The following is a 22910-nucleotide window of genomic DNA, read 5'->3' on the forward strand; positions in this document are numbered from 1 at the left end:
TCCACGCAGGTAGGTTGCAATTCAAGATGTTTTATTCATGAAGATAACATATAGTAAAGTTCGGAACATCAAGTAGTTAAGTTGTAAATCAGAGCCCCACCAGGAGCAGCCTGTCTGCTGCTCAGCCCATGTCCAACTGACACTTCACCTCTCTGTGTCCCAACATTCCGAGGCTAGTAAAGAATTCAACATTCTATTGGACACAAAGCACAGGCACTGGGCTGAGCAGGAGGAGAATAATACTTAACCTTACAAATGCAGGATACTACATATCCCCTTTCCTTCCAACAGAAGAACAAAAGCAATATATGATCAAATATAACGGGTGAGAACAAGGGACAGAAAGCAAGGAAGGAACAACGGAGTGACAGAGAACATCAAGGAAAAAAGCAAACAAAGCATAACAAGGAGATAGATGGTAGAAGACAAGGAAGAGAAGGTAAGGAGTGTAAGTAAACAAATGGAAAACCCAACCTCTGCAACATTGAAATAGAAAGAAGGGGACAGTGAGATGCAAGAGAGAAAATACGAGAAAGAGAGACAGCCGTACCAAAGATAATCCCCATGCACACCCAGGCAGGCAAACAAGGAAAGAAGGACAAGGCACGATGGGAACAGAACAGAAGAACACCCAAGCAACGGGAAGAGAAGGAAGAGATTCCTCCTGAACAAGGAAGAACAAGAAGAACATTACAGAAAGGGAATGACTGAAGACCACAGAAGAGATAACAGCGAAATGTGTATGGTGCAGATTCCAAAGATGAAAAGGAAAAGAACATCAAAAGGAAATCTGAACCGGGCAAATAGAGAGAAAGCGAAGAGACACAAACAGTATCAATATACTCCCCATTTCCAAATGGACAATTCAAATAAGATAAAAGTGTAACTTTGTGTATATAAAACAGCAGTGTAACATCATAGAAAATTGCAATGAAAGTAAATACAGGTCAATGGGACTAATACCCATGACCGTCCTCAACCCAAATGTTAAAGAGTGAGGAGCACTGGGAATGGGACAAAAGCCCATAACAAAGTAGGCCGTGTAAAGTAAACCCCCATGTAGGAGAAAACAGTACTGCCCTGTAAAGATGGGACTATAACCCATAAGACACCCTAAATGAGGATGAATGAGTAAATGTAAATGGGACTGTGACCCATGAAACTGTACCCTGTGTAAGGGAAACTGTGTAAATAGGAATGAGACCCATGAAACGGTACCCTGTGTAGGGGTACCTGTGTAAATGTAAATGGGAATGTGACCCATGAAATGGTGCCCTGTGTAAATGTAAATGGGAATGTAACCCATGAAACGGTGCCCTGTGTAGGGGTACCTGTGTAAAATGTAAATGGGAATGTAACCCATGAAACGGTGCCCTGTGTAGGGGTACCTGTGTAAAATGTAAATGGGTCTGTGACCCATACATGGTGCCCTAAAAAAGGAAGAAAACCATAAGAAACACATGTAGGCAAAAGTGTAGTAAGCGCATGGGGATTGTACCCAATGCAACTCCTATGTGTGTTCAAATGGTGAAAACACGGCAAATAATACAATTTGCTAGATTACAGCATCACATCAACACTTGCTGACTGTCCATTATAAAGGTGTGCGTGTCACTGTAATAGTTCCCAAGGCAGACAATGTCACCTGAGATTATTGTGCACCAGTAGGATGACAACAACGAGTTAATAAAGGACTATTTAGAAAATCACCCCCTAATGTTAGAGCAATATGTCAGTGTTCCCAAGCTGACATGGATTGCTGAATCATAAAGGAAATCCGAGGGAATACTTTTCCTTTGACAGAAAGGACCAGGAAACCGAAGGAATACCTGAGCCTTAAACAGTATGGTCCGGCGTGAAAAGTTGGAAAGCAGTGGTACAAAGAATCCCGCGATGTGGCTAGTGCCAATGCCATCCCAGAGTAGGGAAACGTAAGGTAAAATGAACACACGGTAGATGTACAATAGTGTTCACAGACCAAAATGTACTTTCAAATGTACCACACATTGGGCAAAGTTAAATTGTACAAGTTCCACGGGAATGAAAGGTTTCAGCGATTATGTCTAGAGAAAATCCTACCTTGTACCCAATTTCGCCTTGCTAGGAACGCAGTGAAAGAGACCTGCCACTAGAGTCAACAGTTCACTGCACAGCAAACGGGCAAGGCAAGAACGTGCCATATACAGCACCATCGCATTATGCTCAACTCATCTGTTGTGTGCAGTAAAGAGGGAAGAGCAACATACCATTTCTTATGGCGGCACATAGAATGACGCAATGCCGGGAGGATCTCGGCACGCTACTGCGCCAAGAAGTTTCACTGAAAGTTTTTTTTTTTGATGATCGTGATGTCAGTGTGGTTCGTTGAGGAGAAACGCGTGTGGCAATGCGTTGAGGTAAAAATGCACACGCATTTTAACGGCAATAAACGGGAACACTGCTGAGAGAACAAATGATACTCTCCGGCAATGTTCTATCGCTTGTCACAGAAGTTCACAGCAACAAGGCCCAAAAAAAAAAGTGAAAGGAAAATGCTTCCTGAAAAAAATTAAATGACATGCGAATATCCTGACTGGAACTACACAGGAGATACTTCATCATGAGAACACGACCCTCAGAGTCTCGGTAAGTGAAGTCTCGAGCATGTTCTTTTCTTGAATGATGGTAGAGTGGAAAACACCACAGCTCCCATGCGACTCTGGTACAGTTTATTAATGGTTGACAAACTCAAGACAGGTCAGCAAAATGTGCAAAAGAGCACACAATGCAGGGAGCACAATCTCCGCGTTAGCCACACAGTTCTCAGTCAGGCACTGGAAACTACCATATAGTTGAAAGTCAAACTGGAGACGGTATTTTTACCACAACCTCCTCTTACCCATGTTGAGAAAATGGTGAAATAAACAGCTGAGAGAAAGTTGGAGAAAGCGTTCTACAGACTGTAATGGCAAATCCTGTGTCCAAGTTGTGTAGAGTAGATGAGCCCAGCACGCCTGGGCTAGGGCTGTCCGGTGGTGAGGACACTGGTGGGGCTGAACAGCGCAGTGCCTCATCTTACTTGTGTTGTTGTCTTCTTTTCTGTTCTTTTTTATGCTCCTTTCTCGCTTGTTGTAATACATGTTGATTGCAGAACACGCTTGTTTCATGTTGTCTTCTTTTGTTTTCTGTGAGGAACAAAGTTCTTCCTTTTTGACGTCGTAGTTGTTCTAAGTATAATAGCCTTATTCCATGTACATACATTTTCCTTTCCTGTGGATTCCTCCGCTTTTTTCCATTGTGGTAGTAGCCACTGTTTCTGTAGATTGCGCCATCTCCAGGTCCACCTGTGTTCGCCAGGTACCTAAGATCCGCTTTTTCCACGTAGGTACGTCACCAACTCATCGCCATCAAATGTAGTGAGGAGGTCCACGCAGGTAGGTTGCAATTCAAGATGTTTTATTTCATGAAGATAACATGTAGCCTGTCTGCTGCTCAGCCCATGTCCAACTGACACTTCACCTCTCTGTGTCCCAAATTCCGAGGCTAGTAAAGAATCCAACATTCTATTGGGCACAGAGCACAGGCACTGGGCTGAGCAGGAGGAGAATAATACTTAACCTTACAAATGCAGGATACTAAATTGTGGTAATGTAGTTTTTTAAAGTTTGAGGTAGTGCACTGCACAAAACATAAGATTTGATTGTAGATGGCTATTACTAGTGTCAGCCAATCCGCGATGAGAGCCTGATTCCACAGACTCTAACAGGACTCCAGTTTTACCACTGGTCTGCAAGTATAATTTTCAAAGGGCTTTTTTTATCCCGTATAACTGTTTTTGTCTACTCCATTTCTGCTGGAAAGTTATGTTCTCTATATTTACCACTTCAGGTAAGGTTGGTAGGGTACTGTTTTGCATTCCTTGGCAAGATATTGCTGAACATGACCCTCTTTGTGCAAAACGTTAGATCACGTGTTTTTCCATTACTTTTCAAAGTGGTAGCATGTTTGTCCTCTTCCTATTGATTGCTGGGCCCAGTCTGTGGGTCAGGATCAAACACCCTCTTTGAATTACATACAATATGCATTCTACTTCTATTTTCAAACTATTGTTCTTATTCTGTAAAGTCTCAAATAGTCTCCTAGATTAAATTGCAAACAAATATAAAAGCGTACAGTAATTTCCCACCAAATTCTGTCAGTTTTCTTGTTAGAATGTTGGCTTGTTCTACACCTTAAATTGAAACTCTTATCACCTTGACATTTCTGAACCATCATTTAAACTGGGATTGGTCTCAAAAACTCTGTAAGTTGGCAGCCCTCAGCATGACATGGCAGCTCTTCAGAGGTGGAGTAGTTGACATTCTCTTCAACAAACCCATTAAGACTGCCCCATCTTCACACCTATGACCCCACCATTCTCCTCCGAATACCATTTAACAGCAATATGCTCCACATTCAAGGCTAGTTTGCTGACCCTTGGCCACCCCGAGTACTTAAGTGTCTTTGACATTTGTACTCCATACTCTCACCATCATAGTTTGAGACTTTTATGTGAATCTCAGAAATCAAATTGAGTATACGTTTTGCCCATGCATAACTCTAAATCTGTCTACTTCCAAAACACCCTCACCTATCTTCAACGTTTATGACTGGCACAGACAACAATTTTGTTCCTTCATTTTGGTGGACAATAATCTATCTGTCTAGTTTCTCTGCAATATGCTTTGCATTGTACTTCTCTTCACATAATCAGACTAACCATAACTGTGCTGCTGACCGCTTCAGCCTCTCCTCTTACATCCCTATGACTCCGCAGCTGCACTCTGTTGTGCCAGACGACTTTGCCTCTACATCACTCAGAGAACTCATTCCAGTACTCAACGTGCCCATCCAACACTTGTAATCCCGAATTTATAAAACCTCTGTATTCAACCTACAAGGTATTACTTTGTATGCCCTCTTTATTCAAATCCTGACACTTAATTGATACTTATCCCTTATGCTTTAAAACCACAGTGGCTCTATCCTTCCTTTAAAATGAAAAAAAGGGCTGATCCCACCTGGCCCTCAAATGATTGCCCAGTGTCTCAACCTTATTTCTTTCGCAAAATACGTGAAAACCTGATCTTCATCCACCTGAATCTCTATCTCGGTTCTAGTCCCCCTTCTGAGTAAAAGTCATCACTTTGGCTCATCCCTCCTCATACTCCTTTTTCTGTCCTCAGCGTTTGGCACTGCCAACCACCCTACTTGACTGTGTAGCATTAAAAACCCTTGGAACTGCTTGCTCCATTCCAGACTGCTTTTCCTGCTACCTGTCTGGCAGACTCTCTGTTATATATATGTATGTGGTATTTCTATATAGTGTGAACCTAAACACAGGGCAGCGGAGCAATGTACATGGTGAAAGGCAAGCATAAACTCAATGAGTAATGGGAGAAGAAGATGGTTTGTGGGTGGTTAATATATTCAGTGCTTTAAATGGGCCGGTACTCACCGGTACTGAGTACCGGCACTTCTTATTTTTACCGATCAGAATACCGGCACTTCTTCACTGCTAAGGAGAGTACCGGTACTCATTGGAGGTAAATTAATTGGTTTTAGTGCTGCGAAGCTCAAGGCAGTCAAGAGGGGAGCAGATCTGTACGGCCCTCTGACAGCCAAAGCGCCTCCCCAGCTCGTAGGTGAGTAACTGCTGAACCATTCAGCAGCGACTCGTGCTTTATGCAAAGGATGTCCCTGTTTTGGAATTTTCACGCCCTGCTGTGTTTGATAGAGAAGGGCCCATTAAGGGGGGGGGTCGGGAGGGGGATTGAAGCCCTTTGATCCCAATGGGCGTTGCGCACCTGGTGTGCGCGCCTGCTTCCCTGTATGTTTCAGTGTGAGAGAAAAAGCGAGCTGAATAGTGCTGTTGATGGCTTGAATGTATTGATTTAAAAGCTCCTTCTATTATGATTTAGGGCCTGCTCCCAGCAGGTATTCACACCACTCTTGATTATCATATGCAGCTGTTAATCTGCATATATGGGAAGTTTGAAGCTACTATCAAAGGAAATGCACGGGCAAAATCAGAGGTGCAACTAGAGCCAAATTTCGGGGGGGGGGGGGGGGCTGAGCAAAAATTTCGGGGGGGGGGCTGAACTTTAAGCAATAGGCAGAGTGGAGCTGCAGGGGCTCTTAGAAGGGGTGAAACAGCGAGGCCTCATTAACATGCAAATGGTCTTTTAAAGACCTGTGAAGTGCTCGGGTGCGGCTGCTTTTTTGCCCGGGAAGGTGTCTCATCCCGGGCTGCCACACACGACGGGGGGGCTGAAGCCCTGTGAGCCCAATGGGTGTTGTGCACCTGGGCAAAATGAATACTCTATAGAAATGTCCTAGTATCATCATGTCTCGCCCCGCCTCTAACCCCGCCCACTAGCCACGCCCCTAGCTCAATTTAATGAGTACCTACACTTATTTTTTTCCCATTTAAAGCACTGAATATATTGTGATGTAGTGTTGTTCAAAGAGGTAAGTCTTCAACTCTTTCCTAAATTAGAGTAGCGGTGGGGCAGTCCTGATGAATGCAGAGTTGTTGTTCCTGTGCATAGATAGAAAAGGCCTGCTGGCTTTTTATTTTTTATTTTTATACATTTGTCTGCAGTCGGATGTTGTACTGGATGTGGGTGTGCTGAGAACCACTGTGCTGAGAGAGTGCGCTTGTCTTGTCTGCAAGATGAGCGGTGTGCTGGTCGTGTTGGCTTTGTAAATGATGCAACTGGTTTTGACAATGGTGTGGGCCTTCATGGGGAGCCAATGAAGTTCCCTCAGGATGGAGGTGATCATATTTCTTCAGTCCCTAAATGATAGGGCTGCAACATTTAGGATGCCCTTAAGGGGTGCCAATGTGGAGTCAGGAAGTCCACGGAGTAGAAAATTACCATTGTCCAAATTAAAGAAAATGAGGGCTTCAACAGCAGTTCTGAAGTCACTTACTTGAAGAAGCAGTTTGACTTTATTTGGATTATAGAGCTGGTACCAGGCTGTCTTTGCTTTTTTTGGGGGAAATGTTTCCTGAGGATGAGGTTGGTGCCAAGGGTCAATTCAGATGACTTTGCATTCAGTGAAAGTTGGGGTTCATACCCGTCATTGTTCATGTCATTGAGCCAGGTTTTTACTCTATCTTCAGAAAAGAGGTCTGGATGATGTGAAAGCAGTGTTTGAGGCAGGCAGATCACCCCACCCTCCATTACCTGTTGATAACCCAAAGACGTTGGTCTGGTCTCTTTCCTACTTTCTCACTACACCACTTCCCTCAGTGACATCATCACTTCTTTTTCATTATTTTACCACATATGTATGACAGTCTTATTGCCATTTGTTGGCCATAAGCATCCTCAAGCTGAATTCATCAAGGCCCTGTACTCCTCTATGACTAACCACCATGGCCACTGCAGCCTGATAGCAAGTCCCAAATATACACAAAATACATCCTTTTATACTCTTCCGTACTGCCTACATACTGATTAACTCATTGGTTAATAAACCGGACTGTTCAAATATTCTTGTAGTTGGCTTACCTTATCACTCCTTCACTCCACTTGTTACAGTCATAAACGTCCCCACTAGAGCTTTATAGTATTGCTCCTTCATCACAACATTGCTATCAAGCCACTGGTTTTCCACTTGGAATACAACCGTTTCAAACTTCTAACACTAGTTTTCAAAGACATTAATGGGACGTCCCCAAGGTACCTCTCTGATACTTGATAACGATACATCCCCTCACCCAACACAAGATCAGACAATCAGCACCTCCCAGCTAAACCAAAACCACAGTGATACTGTCTGGATTCCATCAATTTGACCTTCTCGGACTTGGAATGGGAAGCTTCTGACTATCGGAGATATCCCAACACAGCAGCAGTTTAAAGCAGCAATCAAAGCTTCCCTCTAGACGCTTGAATGGCGTGGTAGCTAACTATTTGCACAGAATGGTCCTTCTATTCTTGACATTATGTAAGGTTTTAGTTAGGACTCCACTCACTCCATCTATCCTCCTGTGTACAGAAATGAAAACCTGTCTTAATGTGCAACATTTATGATATAAATGTTGCTCTCTGTTAATTTTTAATTAAGTAAACCAGCTCCATGATAAGAGGCAGTTCTGCGCCTACATGGCTCTCAGTAACTCTAGGAAACTAATAATTAGGGGGTATATTGGTTTTTACTAAGCACACACTGCAACTGCAATAGTTTCTTGCTGTTCCTAAGTTTCTACCCAACTACAACCACTTTCATGTTCACTCTCTTAGCCAATATTTGTAAGATAAGGACATAACAAAGGGACAGGCATAGAAGCTGTCAGTCTCGAACAAATACATGCTCCATGTTCTGCATATCTTTGTTACCTGGGACGAAATGAAAATCTGTTTTATAACTCTTTGCCCTGCATACCCCTGTTAAGGTGACCCACACATGGGAGCGCACTGTCCCAGTTTTCAGCCGGGCGATGTGCTCAATTACTTGGTTTTAGTCACAAATGCATCTCTATTTAGCATAATTATTTTAATGTTGAATAATGAAGCTTTTACTTTTATTTTCCTCAAAAGCACGAACTTGGTAACATAATTATAGAAGCATATTTTAAATGACATAGGCAAATGAAAACCCCTTCCATCATCTTAATGTTTTAAATGTTTACACTGTAGCTATAGGCAGTTTTATAAGTGTGAGCAAACAATTATGACTTGCCCAGTGAGTTGGTTCCTAAATTTATCATTTTACTTCATACAGTGTTTTAACATACAGTAGGCTTGTAGAGGATTTAGTGTGGAACTTAAACCACGACCATAGCCATTTATTTATTAAGGAACTGACTAAGAAAGATGCATGTCCCCGAGATGAGTCTTAAAAGCCCCCTGATGTAGATTTCCTTATTGTAGCTGACTTCCATATTTAAGTGCCCGATTGTGTTATGTCTAGGTTATGGACCAAGCAATACTCTATTAAAGTCTGCATAGGGCGGTTGATGCTGACCGGGGATAGAGCACTCCCTGAGTTGTCATTCGCACAATAATGCATGAGTGAAAATTGTTGTTTCTCTGTTATGTACCTATTGGACAGTCCAAATAGATTGCTTCCTACTGTTCTTCTCCGAATTGAGCTTGCTTTGTTTATTAGCAGTTCTGCATGTTCCTGGGATTGCCATAGGATAAGAATGGCTAAGATCCCCCAATATCTTATCACTGCTTTCTTGAAAACAACAAATAATCTAGGGTTGGTGTCAGATGCCAGCTTCAATTTTGAAGCACATATGTGGACCCTGATCCACTCAGCCCTACTCGTTCTAAAGCAAACATTACTCTATTTTGAATAATGTTGGTTTTCATCATCCAAGCCGACGATATTCAGATTTGCTCCATTGCTATTTAAGTAACTGAAGGGAAATGTCCAGTCTCTCTACGGGAGAAAATCATAGCTTTGGCTGATACAGTTGCTGCATTTGGGAAGACAGAGACTTCTGAGAACCATGTTTTATTGGAAATGGGCCTGCAGATTGCTGTCTTGCATCCATTAATGTTGAATTCCATTCCAGAAGAGATTAAATGTAAAGCCCACTCTATTGTTCACTTCCAAAATAAGTAAAATAAAAGAAGGTGCTGGGTCCCTTTAAAAAAGCGCCCAGGTTTGTGGCGTATTTCTTTTTGGGTCTCGCCTGACCCAGCGCATGCGCTGGTCTGGCGAGACTTTTTGTGAGGGCTTAAAAAAAAGGCTACCATGGCCGGCCTAGAGCTACAGTGCATGTGCGCAGGCGCGCGCCGCGCTTGACCGCGATCACTTTCACTTTCTCGGCCGCTTTGATGTTTGATCGCGATCACTTTCGCGGCCGCGCGGCCGCTGTGATGTTCTCTGTGAACCGATGCTTGTTACACATTGAATTTGCCTCACAGTCTGTTGCATGTGGCTTGGAATAACTTGTTTCTTAAGGGGCAGAATTCTCCATACATGGGTGAAGCTTCTTGGTTCCTCGAGTTGCAAGATCTTGTACTGTTTCATTGAGGAGACAGCTGCTCACGCAGGGCTTGAGCTACATGGCCCATTACGGGAGAACTTGATGTAGTTTAATAAAAGTACATTGTTTTCTGGAGACTCTGCTCATTGACTACTTAAGCCAGATCTGTTGGCCATAGATGGGCAGCGGGCCTGTAGTTATAAGGTTAGGAGCACTAACCATAGTCACTAATTAACACGTCAACTGATCATGTTAAAAGGTTGTCCACCATCAAGTCATAATTGTTATGCCAACAGCAGCTATAATGCTGGGACTTGTAGCTTCACAGCTATTGTTTGGCACTAGGAGTCTCACAATGCTATTTAATTTATTTTTTCTGCATTTGAGGTGAATGCATAGCATGCACTTACATAAGTAATGATAAATCGTTACACGTGTCGCCTAAGCTGATGCTTCTCCATTTCTTCAACAAACATTTTGCTCTGTTGATTCCCAGTATGACTGTAAGTCCCATATGCTTTATTACATTTCATTATTGGAGACAAATTCTTCCTATCAGTTTTTGTGCGGGCAAACCTAAAACCTTTGGTTGCGTGCTAGGTTGTAAGAAATCTAATGCATAAACCCTATTAGACCTTTGGAAAAAAAGGCCAAGGTTTGCCATCAAGGGTAAAAAACATGTATTGATGTTTGAAGAAGAATAAGAATTTGTTTGCTTATCAGACCACCCCGTGCTCTCGTTTTGCCTGTTTAATTCTAGTTAAGTCCGAATTGTTTCAAATAGCATTAACCAAACGTTCAATTGCAATGACAAAGGCAGTAGGACTGACATTGCCTATCAGTCATTTGGCTTTGTTTTTGTTTTGGCATAGTTTTTGTAAACCTTTATTGTTAGGTAAGCTGCCATGCTCTCATCAAGCCAACAAAGAAAACAAGCATTGGCATAACCAATAGGTCTCGCTTTTGGGACCTTTTAAGTATTTAGTTAGGCAGCACAGTATCCTTGGTACAACAATATCAACTGTTGCATGGCTAAACACTTATAAGGTCCCAAAGGCGAGACCTATTGGCTACGCCAATGCTTGTTTTATTGTACAGTGTGAACCATATCCTGTGGCATAGCAGAGCGTTTAATAGTTGAAATTATGTTACATAGGAAATGTCATCAGTGGTTTGGTTACATTGAAAAACGTCCGCAGTGGTTTACTTAAGTATAATAGTTTCATACAGTGGAAGAAAACAAGGTGCTTATTTGCATGATCTATTTTACGTTATTGGGGAGGTTAAGACTAGCAATAAAAAGTTATTAAAGACAAGTTAGCATATAAGAATGTCACAATATTTGAAGGTAAAAATCCAGGCAAGAGAACACGTTAAAGCATCTAGGTGGGGGATTAGGTTGCAATTACAGGCAGCCCTAAACCTACGGGTAGAGAAGGTGGGTAGGATTCAATTTGCTAGGTGTTTGGGCAGGACATACTTTTTAGCTTGTGTTTGTTGAGAAGGTTTTTGCTAGTCTGATTTCAGTTGGAAAAAAACATTCTGCATGGTTGGTGTATTGTCAGGTTTCCAGTGGTTCAGACTATACTTAAACACCAGGCATATGTGACAAGTATATTTTCTCCCTGAAAGGGAGTTCATTGTAAGAAAACAGCTGCTACATAAGATGATACATTTTGAGGGTGAGAAATGAAATAGTCACTGGTGAAGTGGGTCCATTCTGGGAAGGATGTAGGGGTGAACAGGTTATGTGGCCTGGAATTTTAACCTATTCTACTTTTTTGCACATATCAATCCATTGATCAGCCTTGCACACGTTAGATTGACCACACCAAACAGTCCTGTACATGAAAGAGAACACCTACAATTGTTATCGCAAGGCTCACACTCTGTGGATGGAATTGTTAAAATGCTATGAACTCTTTCCAGAAACTTGTATATGCTAGGCGGCCATTCTGATTACATTCTGTGCACCTTACAGATACCCATAACCTAATAACAAGAAATTTCATCTTCCTTCCGGGGCAACTTGCCCCTCTGTGCCCGAAGAACAAGGGAATATATGCTGATGGCAACTGCCTCATGTGGTAGGATTTTTGTGCTGGTGAATTTTGGGCTTTTAACAATTTATACCCCTCGTAACAAAGTGAATTGAAGAATAAGTAAATCTTTTCCTTTTATCTTATAGGGCACAAGGGATTACAACCCAAAACAGATGGCGATCCGGGAGCGAGTCTTTAACACCATAATCAACTGTTTCAAACGTCATGGAGCAGAGACCATTGACACACCTGTTTTCGAACTGAAGGTACGTTATTGGGATTGTTTAAATTCAGACGTGATTGAGAGACTCCTGACTTAGATGCCAATATTACTTCTTCAATATTAAACATGAAATAGCCTTTTTTAATACATCATGTGTGGCACAAAGTATACCGCTTCATTTGTCAATCTGTTTCTTTTAATCAGCTATTTTGTTTGTTCTCTGTCTTGGGAATTTCTTTAACATTCATAAGTTGTTGAAGAATATCTTCTGCTTGAATAGGATCCTTAAATCCATTTAATCTCGCACATTTATTTGTCCAAATCATTTTATTTCATTAACCAGGAAATCGGTGGTCATGAATCTTAAATATTCTTAGTAAGCCCTCCTTTATTCCCCCATTAACAACCCTCTTCCTTCATATACCTAAAGCAATCAAATGTATAGGATATCATTGAATTTCATATCTGTTTGCCATTTTGAATCACATTGTTGTCTTGGATTCCTCCCTCTTTAGATAATGAACATTTTCTGCTCACCCGTTCCATTTAGCTGTGGCCCTTCCCCAGTCAGAAAAATAACTCCAAAACTCTTAATCTGGAAGATCTGGTTTCCCTTTCACATACAATCTACCATTGGTTTCTAACCCCAGTCAACATATGACTTTCTCAGTGTTAAGTTATCAGTAATTTGCTCCCTGGCTAAGATAGTCCAGGTGCTAATGTGCAAAAGATCATGGGTCCAATTTGTGTTTCTGGTTCTTTAGTTGTTGTAGATGCTGTCATATCAAACTGTCTCAATGTACAGCCTAGTGTTGGGTCCCTCAACCAAACAACACAAAGTTATGGAGATCAGAAGGACCAGCATGTCTTTTTTATGACCCTGACTTTTGATATTTTCAGTTTAAGACATCTCCACCATGTATGCAGTGGTTATCCTAGTGCTCTGCTTTCCTCCACCGTTTTGGGTCTGAGTTTGTCTTGGGTCTCGTACCAGTCATACATACATTCATTGTCTACTTCACTAATTTGTGTGCAACAGGCATAGAGTGGCACCGTGTTAACTCCTTTTCCTAACCGTTCCGCTGTGCTTCATCATTTTGTTTCAATAGGCTAACGTCCGATGTTCTTTATGTAAACCCATTTAAGGCATGTGATGATGAACTACACACTTTAGAACTTGTTGACTTCAGACCATAGTGTCTGGGACAGATACAGCAAAGTCGTTTTACTGAAATCTCTATTCACTGCTTCCCTTAGGGATTATCACCAATGTCTCAATTGTACGTAGTGTCATCTTCATGTTTCTGTAACCTCAAATGATGTTTGAATTGTTTGAATGACTGTGTCATTAATTTGCAAGTGTACGTCAGCAGGGCCCTTCGATGAAAAGGGCCCTTTTGCAGGTAATGTTCGAAAGTCATTTGAGAAATATGTGGGCCAAGATGGAAAAGAGGTCAGACCTTTTTGAAAAACACTTTACCCCACATGTGAGGTATTCTTTCTTGTGAGGACTAATATGAGCTTTGTTAGATATCTGCTTCTTGTGATACAAGGTGTACTACAAAGTGTCCACACTGCTATGGCAGGGGCTATATTATCTAGATTTTGTTCTAATGCTATGGACAGCAGATGTGTCATCTTCACTTCCAAAAATGATGGTCACTTTTGAGTGTAATTGATTTAAGACATCTGAACTTACTGTAACAGGGTCGGCGTGAAACAAGTTGAATAGTCAAGGTAAGACATCCATCTTAATGGCATCTTTCCTGCCATCTCAGGTCGGAGGTAACTGACCCCAAAAATGGAGATCGTTCCTGATGTCAGCAAGAAGAGTATGGAAAATTGCATTACCCAGTGTAAATATTTAGTTATTTTCATCCCTACATAAATGACCTTGTTAGCTGTCCATTACAGTGGGAAAATATGAACCATCTCTATAGACTAAGGAGCAAGAAAAGATTCTCAGATTTTTACATATGTTTATCTTAAATCCACATACCTTTTTAAAACATTCACTTGTAAGAGCAGGATCCGTAGTGCCAGCAGCCATTTTCTAAAGACTGGGCCAAAGATGGCTTTTCCTGTAACCTGGACATTAAAAGATTAATGTACTCTGTTAAAGGCTTTCTAGACATCTAACGATGAGAGAATAAAGGCAACCCCCTAAGGAACAACTAATCAAAAGGTCAGGGAAAAGGGGGAAAACCGTAACAATGAATAAATAATGTCCCTCTAGACCTATATTTCTTTACATATGGTTTATAATAAGCTCAAACATGGGGCATGAAAAGGCATTCAACTACACACAAAACTAATTGTATTTATTTTTATCATATTTGGTTTTATTTGTATCATTTTTAAGTCATTCATTTAATATTCTTTTTTACACATTATTTCATAATTAGCATTTGAAGATAGCTACATAAAATATCACAAAAAGTGAAGCAAAAATACAAAAATATACAAAGCTTAATATATCAAAGACAAAATATATACAACAATATTATTCAAGAATAATGTCAATAAAGTTCAACAACGTAACATACACAGTAAAAAAAGAAATTGCACACTCACCATCCCCCTTGTTATTCATGCACACCTCTACTCATACATCATACAGCTCATTTGCACTCAATACACACATACTAGACACCCCAAACCCAGACTGCACGCACAGATGAAACCATTGGGGAGAAATACTCAACCCTCAAATGCTGTGCTGTGTACTGGGGCACCACACACAAAACTGGTCAATGCACGTTTCGATAGCCTATTTTCCTTTTTTAGCCATCTTCTTCGGGACCTGTTGCTTTGAAGATTTGAAATGGGCCAAATGGAGGGGAGGAAAGAAGTACTGATATGATTCTGAAATGACAATACAAAGTGATTATTATTATAACTAACAAAAGACCCCACAGCAGATGTTACTTTTACTCCTTAATCCATGCATATATTTCACAAATGTGTCTCACCAGAGCGTTCTCAGGAAAATAGGTAGGCCTTCACCCGTGATAAGGATGAGCAGAAGAGTAGAGCACCAAAGGCTGTGGTAAGGCATATACTATTCCTAGATGTAGCCGAAAAGAGAGCATATCATAACATTTATCCTCCTAGGATTGCTTTACCAGGGATATTTATCATTATTATCCTAAAAGGATAGGTATCTAAGTATAGTAATAAAAAAGAGTAGATATAAATTAACTCAGAAGATGATTAAGTCTGACATACAAGTCAGAGAAGAGAGCCTACTTATAGAGAATTGTTGCCTGTAGTACAGCTAGTTACCTTATGCTTCTCGTATATCGGGGACTACTTCTCCTACAGTCGTAGGTATATTGCCACCATATAATGTCAGGAGCGCTTTTTCCACTCTAAATGTTACTACATTGAGAAGAAAAAAGACATGTGTTTCGAATACAATCCTATATTTAATCAAGAAAGAGTTATTTTTTTAAGAAGAAAAAAGAAAGAAAACTACAAGATTGCAACATGAGATAAAAATAGTGTGTCTTATTACTGCCAAATTACCTGGAGTAGTTCTCTATCTTTTGAGTATTTGGGTATCCATAATTTAGCTATCATCCTCTTAGTAAGCTCGGATATTCATATTGGTGATTACTCTTCTGTATGGCATTATTACTCAATCTCTATTAAGAGAAAAAACAAGCGAGATGTCAAGATGACTATTGGTCTTCTTAGTGTTAAAAGTGTGTCGACACTGTAATACTTTTGATATTAAGAATTGCTAGTATATACGTACCCTGTCAGAGGAGTGATGCTGGGATGTACTTAAATTTCTTTACTGTACATATAGCGCGAAAATCGCCATGAAGATGTCCAGTATATTTATCCTTAGTTGGTTTAATTGCTGATAAGCTTGCAGGAAGAGAAATACAACGTGTATCCCAGTGTCCTATGTGAGGAGGTAAAATACAGCAATGGTAACCTACAATGAAGATGTTAAATTTGCCGATTTCTACTTAACGTGAGAGTGTATAACATGTTACTCTCAAAGTAACTATACAGAGATGGTGCGCATTGGTAATAATTACAAAAGAAAACTAATAATGAGAATAAAACAAGAGAAATTTGCCATATATACCTGCGTCCCATGCAGAAACGATACAGCGAAGAAGTCCTAAAAGGATATTGCGAAACCTATCGTATTACATTATATGTTTAGATGTATCTTATTTGACTTAGAAGGTTTCTATACGTAAATGGAAAATGTTATCGTAAATCCTACACGGGGATATTGCTACATACTTAGACATGGTCCCTTTCTTCCTAATGCTGAATATGCCCAACCGCTGGGCACAAATGTTAAGAGCATCTTACCATGGGCACAAATGTTAAGAGCATATTACCATAATGCGGTGCGCATAAGGTCGGTGCATCTTAAAGCCAAATAGACCTCTGTTAGATGAAGAAACGCTGGTCTGAACTGTATGCCCCAGGTAATATATACACAAGTATACTACCTCAAGACCAATTTTATCGACTACAGTGTACCCCTATGAGGCAATGAAGAGATCTGCCCCAGCTACCGTTCTTAGCAATTCGGCGTCCTCGGCATAGCTCCACCGCTTAAGATGTATGTGACTTGCCCGCGTATTCTGGGCCGTTTATATATCCCGCACCGCTGAGACTATTGGTTCATCTGTGATCGTAAGTAACTATGGCTGGTCTTAATGTCATGCATCCTACGACGGCGCGTAAATAATGTTGAATGTATGAAATTCAGCGCCATCTTGGAATGGTGTATATAGTTACGGGAAACGTTAATTCGGTCCAATTTTAAAGATGATGGGAGCATGATATTTGCTAGCATAACGCATAAGAGTTGGAAAGATAAAGAGGCACGCAAGCTTGAATAAGACCGTGTTATTATATCAAACTGTCATGTTGGATGTTTATCAAATAAGTTTCTAAATACATATACACTCCTGCGCCATATAAAAGTGTATAAATGCTGGAATAACGGACTCGAGGGTACTATTTCGGAACGGCTAATAAGAGATGTTATTGCAACAATAGCAAGGAAATTTGTAAATGAGGTGTAAATAAGGACACATCTACAGTGTGAGAACCCATATTGTTATGTATAAGCAGCATAGAGTTCCTATCACGTTCTCTATAGTACACTAAGATAGCACATAGTGGGTATCTATATTACTGGATGCAATCCTATCTAGGGAATATATATATATGTGTATATATGCTGCGATGGACACCAAGTCTGCAAAAAAATAGAAAATAATGAGTGACATAACCGATGCTTGATATCTCTGCTGAAACTGCGCTGCTACTATAAGGCTAACAGATGTCTATGTTACTGCTATAAGATTAGCTGATGTTAGTGTTATTCTGTTATGAAGTACACCCAATAAGTACTATAGGGCATCTGAAAGAGGAGAAAAAAGGGTAAAGTGTGTATTAAACATTACAGTAAAAAAACAAGGTGGTAATAATGATACAAATAATATAATTACCTATAAGCATTAAAATAAAATTCTATATTATTCTAGTACGTGGTATGACTCTTGGTGAGTATTAGCTCACTAATTATAAGGTGAGACTACTCATGTATCATGTCTATATAACACATATGACACACACAGAATATGCTCACAATATTCAATGAATTATGTGTGTAGCGTATGGTATAGAAGAAGAACTCAGGGCTTTTTTAGTGCAATCACAAGGTGTAGTGATTGCACTATATAGCCTTATCACTCGCATGTAATGCAAGTGCAGATGGCTATGAATAAGCCATGATTGTACGCTTACTTAGGAATAGATATCATAGGTCATCTTGTGTGCCAAATAATCTCCTCATTGAGCCAATTCCTTAAACGTCCCTCCTGAAGATCACTTTTAAGTAAAACAAAAATACTGTTAAAATCTTGCTCAATATACCAGATTCCTCTCTGCTCCCTGTTTTCTCTTGCCCATTCTCTGTCTACACCCATAGAGCAGAGAAATAGAGTGGGAGCAACACATATCACTCAGTGAAAGATGATAGTACACTGTTTTTTCTTACAATTGAAATCGCTGTGTAAATTCACCACTGTTCAGTGTTCATTGCATGATTGTTAGAGTACCATGTACCGCGGTACTCTGAGGTAATCAGTATGTACTGTAATACAAACTCTTACGTTTATATGATGCCTTCTACCCTAGAGGAAGCACTACAGGTAATGCCACATAGCTTGAAACACATGTTGGCTGAAGCATAAAACATACCCACCGTATGAACTGCATCTCAAGCAAGAAAATAAATAACGTGCTACAGTGGACCCGGAATTTTGTTGTGTTCTAGTAAAGAAAAAGACAACAAAATATATAATTGTATCATCATAACAGTTGTGTTTATGGTTGCTTATACTGAAGTCATGACCTTAAGGTATTAAAGTGCTTTTGAATTGTTTAATTTCTGTTCTTTATTGCAGTGTTATATGCCTTACTCATATGACTGTTTGGCTGATGTGCTTTAATCTTTCACTAGCTGCACATACATTCCCTCCTTCCTCTGATGTGTATATATAAACAATTCAATGTGTGCTGTAAAAGACCGCTTACTCTAATACTGGTTGTAGAATTCTGCCTCTGTGCTACCAGCTTTGAGGAAATAACTTCTAGGCCAATCCACCCTTTTTTTTTTTTTTTTTTTTTTTTTTTTTTTTTTAAAAACCTTTATTCGGATATTTCAGATACACAGCTATTCAGCCGACAACCCGGAGGTTCGGCAGCTCGTCAATCAACATATGTAGTCTTCTATAGCTGTCAAGCAGGAGAGAGAAAAGGTTTCAATTTTTAAAGTAAAACATAACAAGCAAGGCAATACACATCATGTGTTCGCGTCAGATCCCACCGATGAGGCGGCCCCATATCCACCATCAGATCAGCCCTCAAGTGTGGAGGGGAGGGAGAGGCAGAGGCACTAACTTTCTATCAGATTTCATCAGCAAAACTCAAGTCGGAAGTGGGGCTAGGGGGAAAGGTGCTCCTCTGGTGGGTCAGCGGCAGGAGGCAGGCAGATGTACCCCCTATACTGGTTCCACCCCCCCACACCTTATGCCATTTCTTGGGCCTCCCCCGCGCACAATACACTGTTTTCTCCCGAAACATGCACCAGTCCATGTTATCCTTCCATGCATCCAGGGTGGGCGGGGTAGGGGATCCCCACAATCGTGCAATATCCCGCTTGGCCACCATATTACCAAGGGTCACCCATTGAGTCTGCGCAGCATCGTAGTCTGTAGGGCCCCACACGTTCAAGAGACAGCGCCGCGCCTCTGAGTGCAACACAATACCCGTGACCTCCTGCATCACAACGTGAATCTGCTTCCACAATTCCGCAATCACACCACACTCCCATATAATGTGCAGAAAGGTGCCCACCATCCCGCAGCCCCTCTTACACAGCCCGTCCTCGGAGAAACCCATGTGGACCAACCGGGGGCCAGTGACATAGACTCTGTGGAGTATCTTAAGCTGGACCAGCCGCAGCCTGGCGGGGATGGCAACCTCTTTCGGGGAGGAGACAGCGTACTGCCAGTCCTCATCGTCCAGCTCAAGACCGTCTCTAGTCCACTGGTCCCGCACCCCCAGGAGGAGATCGGTACGGACGTTCACCAGCTTCTTGTAAATGAGAGAGATTGTGCTCTCCGGCACATGGCCGTCCAAGATCCGGTCCTCCAGCGGAGAGGATTCAGGCACCTTCTCCCCCTCAACGAGGACCGACCGCAGCGCATGGCGTACCTGCGCGTACCGGAAGTATTCCGTGCCCTCTAGCGCATATTCCGTCTGCAGCTCTTTAAACGACTTAATCCGTCCCTTGGCCAGCATGTCCCCCACCCTGGAGATACCAATCAGGTCCCATTTGTCGAAACCCTTAGAGTTCCAGAGTTTCCGCAGCATGTCCGAGTCAAACAGCGGAGTGGCCAGTGTGAGTCTATCCTTCCACCCCAGGGAGTTCGTGACTGCCTTCCACACGTGCACCGCCACCCCGGTCGGCCCCGTGAGGGACCAAGCCGGGGCCCTTGAATAAAGTGCTCTATAGTAGCCACCACCCCGCAGCAACCACCGGTCCATAGCGAAGCCGGGGCTAAGCGCAGGACCGTAGACTCCGTGGTTGATTGCGCTCAGTTGGGAGGCCCAATAGTATCTCCGGATGTCGGGAAGCGCGATACCCCCGTCATACCAAGGGAGAGTTAATTTTGCTATCGCTATACGCGGGCGGCCGTCCCACAGCAGCGAACGCTGTAGACTCTCAACCTCCCGAAAGTAACTGGCCGGGACCAGCTCCTGAGTGTTCTGCAGGGCATAGAGAAAACGGGGAAGCGACATCATTTTAAATAGCGCCGCACGACCGAGGAGGGAAAGCGGCAGCCGCCTCCAGCCTGCCACGTCCCGCCGTAGGCGCGCCAACGGAGGGAGCAGGTTTCGCTCATACCGTACCGTGGGGTCGGCCGAAATATAGATCCCAAGATACTGAAAACCCTCCCGGGCGATCTGGATCGGGCAATTCCGCGGGGGAACCGGGGCGTCTCCACACAGGGCGTACAGATATGACTTACCCCAGTTGATGGTGAGCCCCGAGTTCCTCCCGAAGGAAGTCAAGATGTCGCAGACAACTATAAGGGACTTCCGGGGTGAGGTAAGATAGAGCAGAATGTCATCGGCATAGAGGGAAATGCGGTCCTCGTGGTCGGGGGACCAGCGAATCCCCCTCACGTCTGGGTGCCACCGTATCCATGCCGCTAGCGGCTCAAGGGCGAGAGCGAACAACAGCGGCGAGAGGGGACAACCCTGCCTGGTACCCCTTCCCAAGTCGAAGGGATTCGAGGCCCTCCCGTTAACCGCAACTTTGGCGAGAGGTCCTTCGTATAAGAGCCTCACCCAGCCCACAAATCCGGGCCCGAAGCCGAACTTCGCGAGCGCGGCCCACAAATATGCCCACTCAACCGTGTCGAATGCCATCGTTGCGTCGAGCGCAGCCACCACGGCCGGTTCCCGCATCGTCCCGACCCTTGCGATCGCACCATGAATGCGCCTAAGATTCAACGCAGTATTTCGATGTGGGATGAATCCAGATTGGTCGGGGTGGATCAGGTCACCGACCACCCTGACAAGCCGGTTTGCGAGGATTTTAGCAAGGATCTTCGGCTCAGCATTAAGGAGCGAGATCGGCCTGTATGAACTGCACCTGTTTCTAGGCTTGCCATCTTTATGGATGACCACGATCGTTGCCAGGCGCTGGTCGAGCGGGAGGGAACCCGTCGCCCGCGCCTCCACAAACATGGCTCGTAGATGCGGAGCGATCTTGTCCGGCTGGAGTTTGTAGAGCTCAATGGGCAGACCATTCGGACCCGAGGCCTTGCCCGGATGCAAAGAACGGATCGCCCCCGCAATCTCATCGACCGTGATGTCGCCATCAAGGTCGTCCCTGTCCACGTCGGAGAGGCAAGGCAGGGCGAGATCGCGCAGGAGCGCACATGAGTCCTCCACAGGCCTGTCCGACACGGATGTATAGACCGTGTGGAAGTAATCCGCAAAGCACTGGACTATGCCCTCCGGCTCCGTGACCATGACGCCATCCTCCGTCACTAGGTCCGGCACCACTCGATTGACCCTCTCCTTCTTGTCCAGCCACGCGATCAATTTCCCGGCCTTGTCCCCGACGTCGTACAGACGGCCCCGCTGTTCCCTACTCAGAGCCTTGGCTGCGTCAGTCACGAGGGCCCTGTACTCCGATTGCTTAAGGCTCAATTCGTGCAGCGCCTCCTCCGTGACCTCACCCTCCAGGGCCAGCCCTAGGTCTGCGATCTCCGCCTCAAGCTGGGCGACCTCCGCGTCTTTCCGGCGCTTGGCCGCTGTAATCAAGGAGAGGGCCTCACCCCTAATCACGGTTTTGAATGCTTCCCACAAGGACACCGCCGACGTGACCGAACCGAGGTTTTCTTGAAAATCACGGTCGATCGCCTTAAGTACCTCACTACGAGTCACAGGGTCTCTAAGATGCCACGGGTTAATTGGGGCCACCCTACCACCCACTCCTCTGGCAACATCCATACAGATCCACACCGGAGAATGGTCAGAAATACCTCGTGCCATGTGCCTGGCCTCAGAGACACTGGAAGCGTGTGCAGCCAGAGTAAGGACATAATCAATTCTGGAGAGACTGCCATGCGCACCTGAGTGGAAAGTGTACTGCCGTTGTGTGGGATGCAACATTCTCCAACAATCAACCAGCCCTAGGGTATCTATGAAATCAGGAAGCCACTTCTGAGCCCCCCCCGAAATCCTCTGCGGGTGCCTGTCAAGCAGGCCTGAGCCGACCGCATTAAAGTCACCACCCACCACCAACACGCCCTCTGGGAGATCCAGTAATGTCCTCTCTAAGTCCGCTAGGGTAGTGGGCTGCAATGCAGGGGGGACATAAACCGACACCAGGACCAGCGTCCTGCCCTCCCACCGTCCCGCTACTGCCGCGAAGCGCCCCCTATCGTCTACAGTAGTAGAGTCAACCTCAAATGGGAGAGAGGACCTGACTAGTATTCCCGCCCCTCTGGAACCCGAGGTGAACCCGGAATGCGCAACAAACTTATAGCCTTTACGATTGAGTGCATGGCACGTGTTGCCAATCAAGTGCGTCTCTTGCAAGAGG

At 43.3% G+C, this 22910-nt stretch overlaps 1 protein-coding gene across 2 annotated transcripts in view; it reads left to right on the forward strand.

Moving 5' to 3' along the window:
• The window catches only part of HARS1 (histidyl-tRNA synthetase 1), a 201791-nt gene that overhangs the window by 16422 nt on the left and 162459 nt on the right, over positions 1–22910 (forward strand). For both annotated transcript variants that reach the window (XM_085617800.1, XM_085617801.1), the window contains exon 3: positions 12162–12281. In XM_085617800.1, the coding sequence (XP_085473926.1) occupies positions 12162–12281 (120 nt within the window). The remainder of the gene's footprint in view (positions 1–12161; positions 12282–22910) is intronic.

Source organism: Triturus cristatus, chromosome 7, assembly GCF_964204655.1.
Source record: "Triturus cristatus chromosome 7, aTriCri1.1, whole genome shotgun sequence".
Taxonomy (NCBI): Eukaryota; Metazoa; Chordata; class Amphibia; order Caudata; family Salamandridae; genus Triturus; species Triturus cristatus.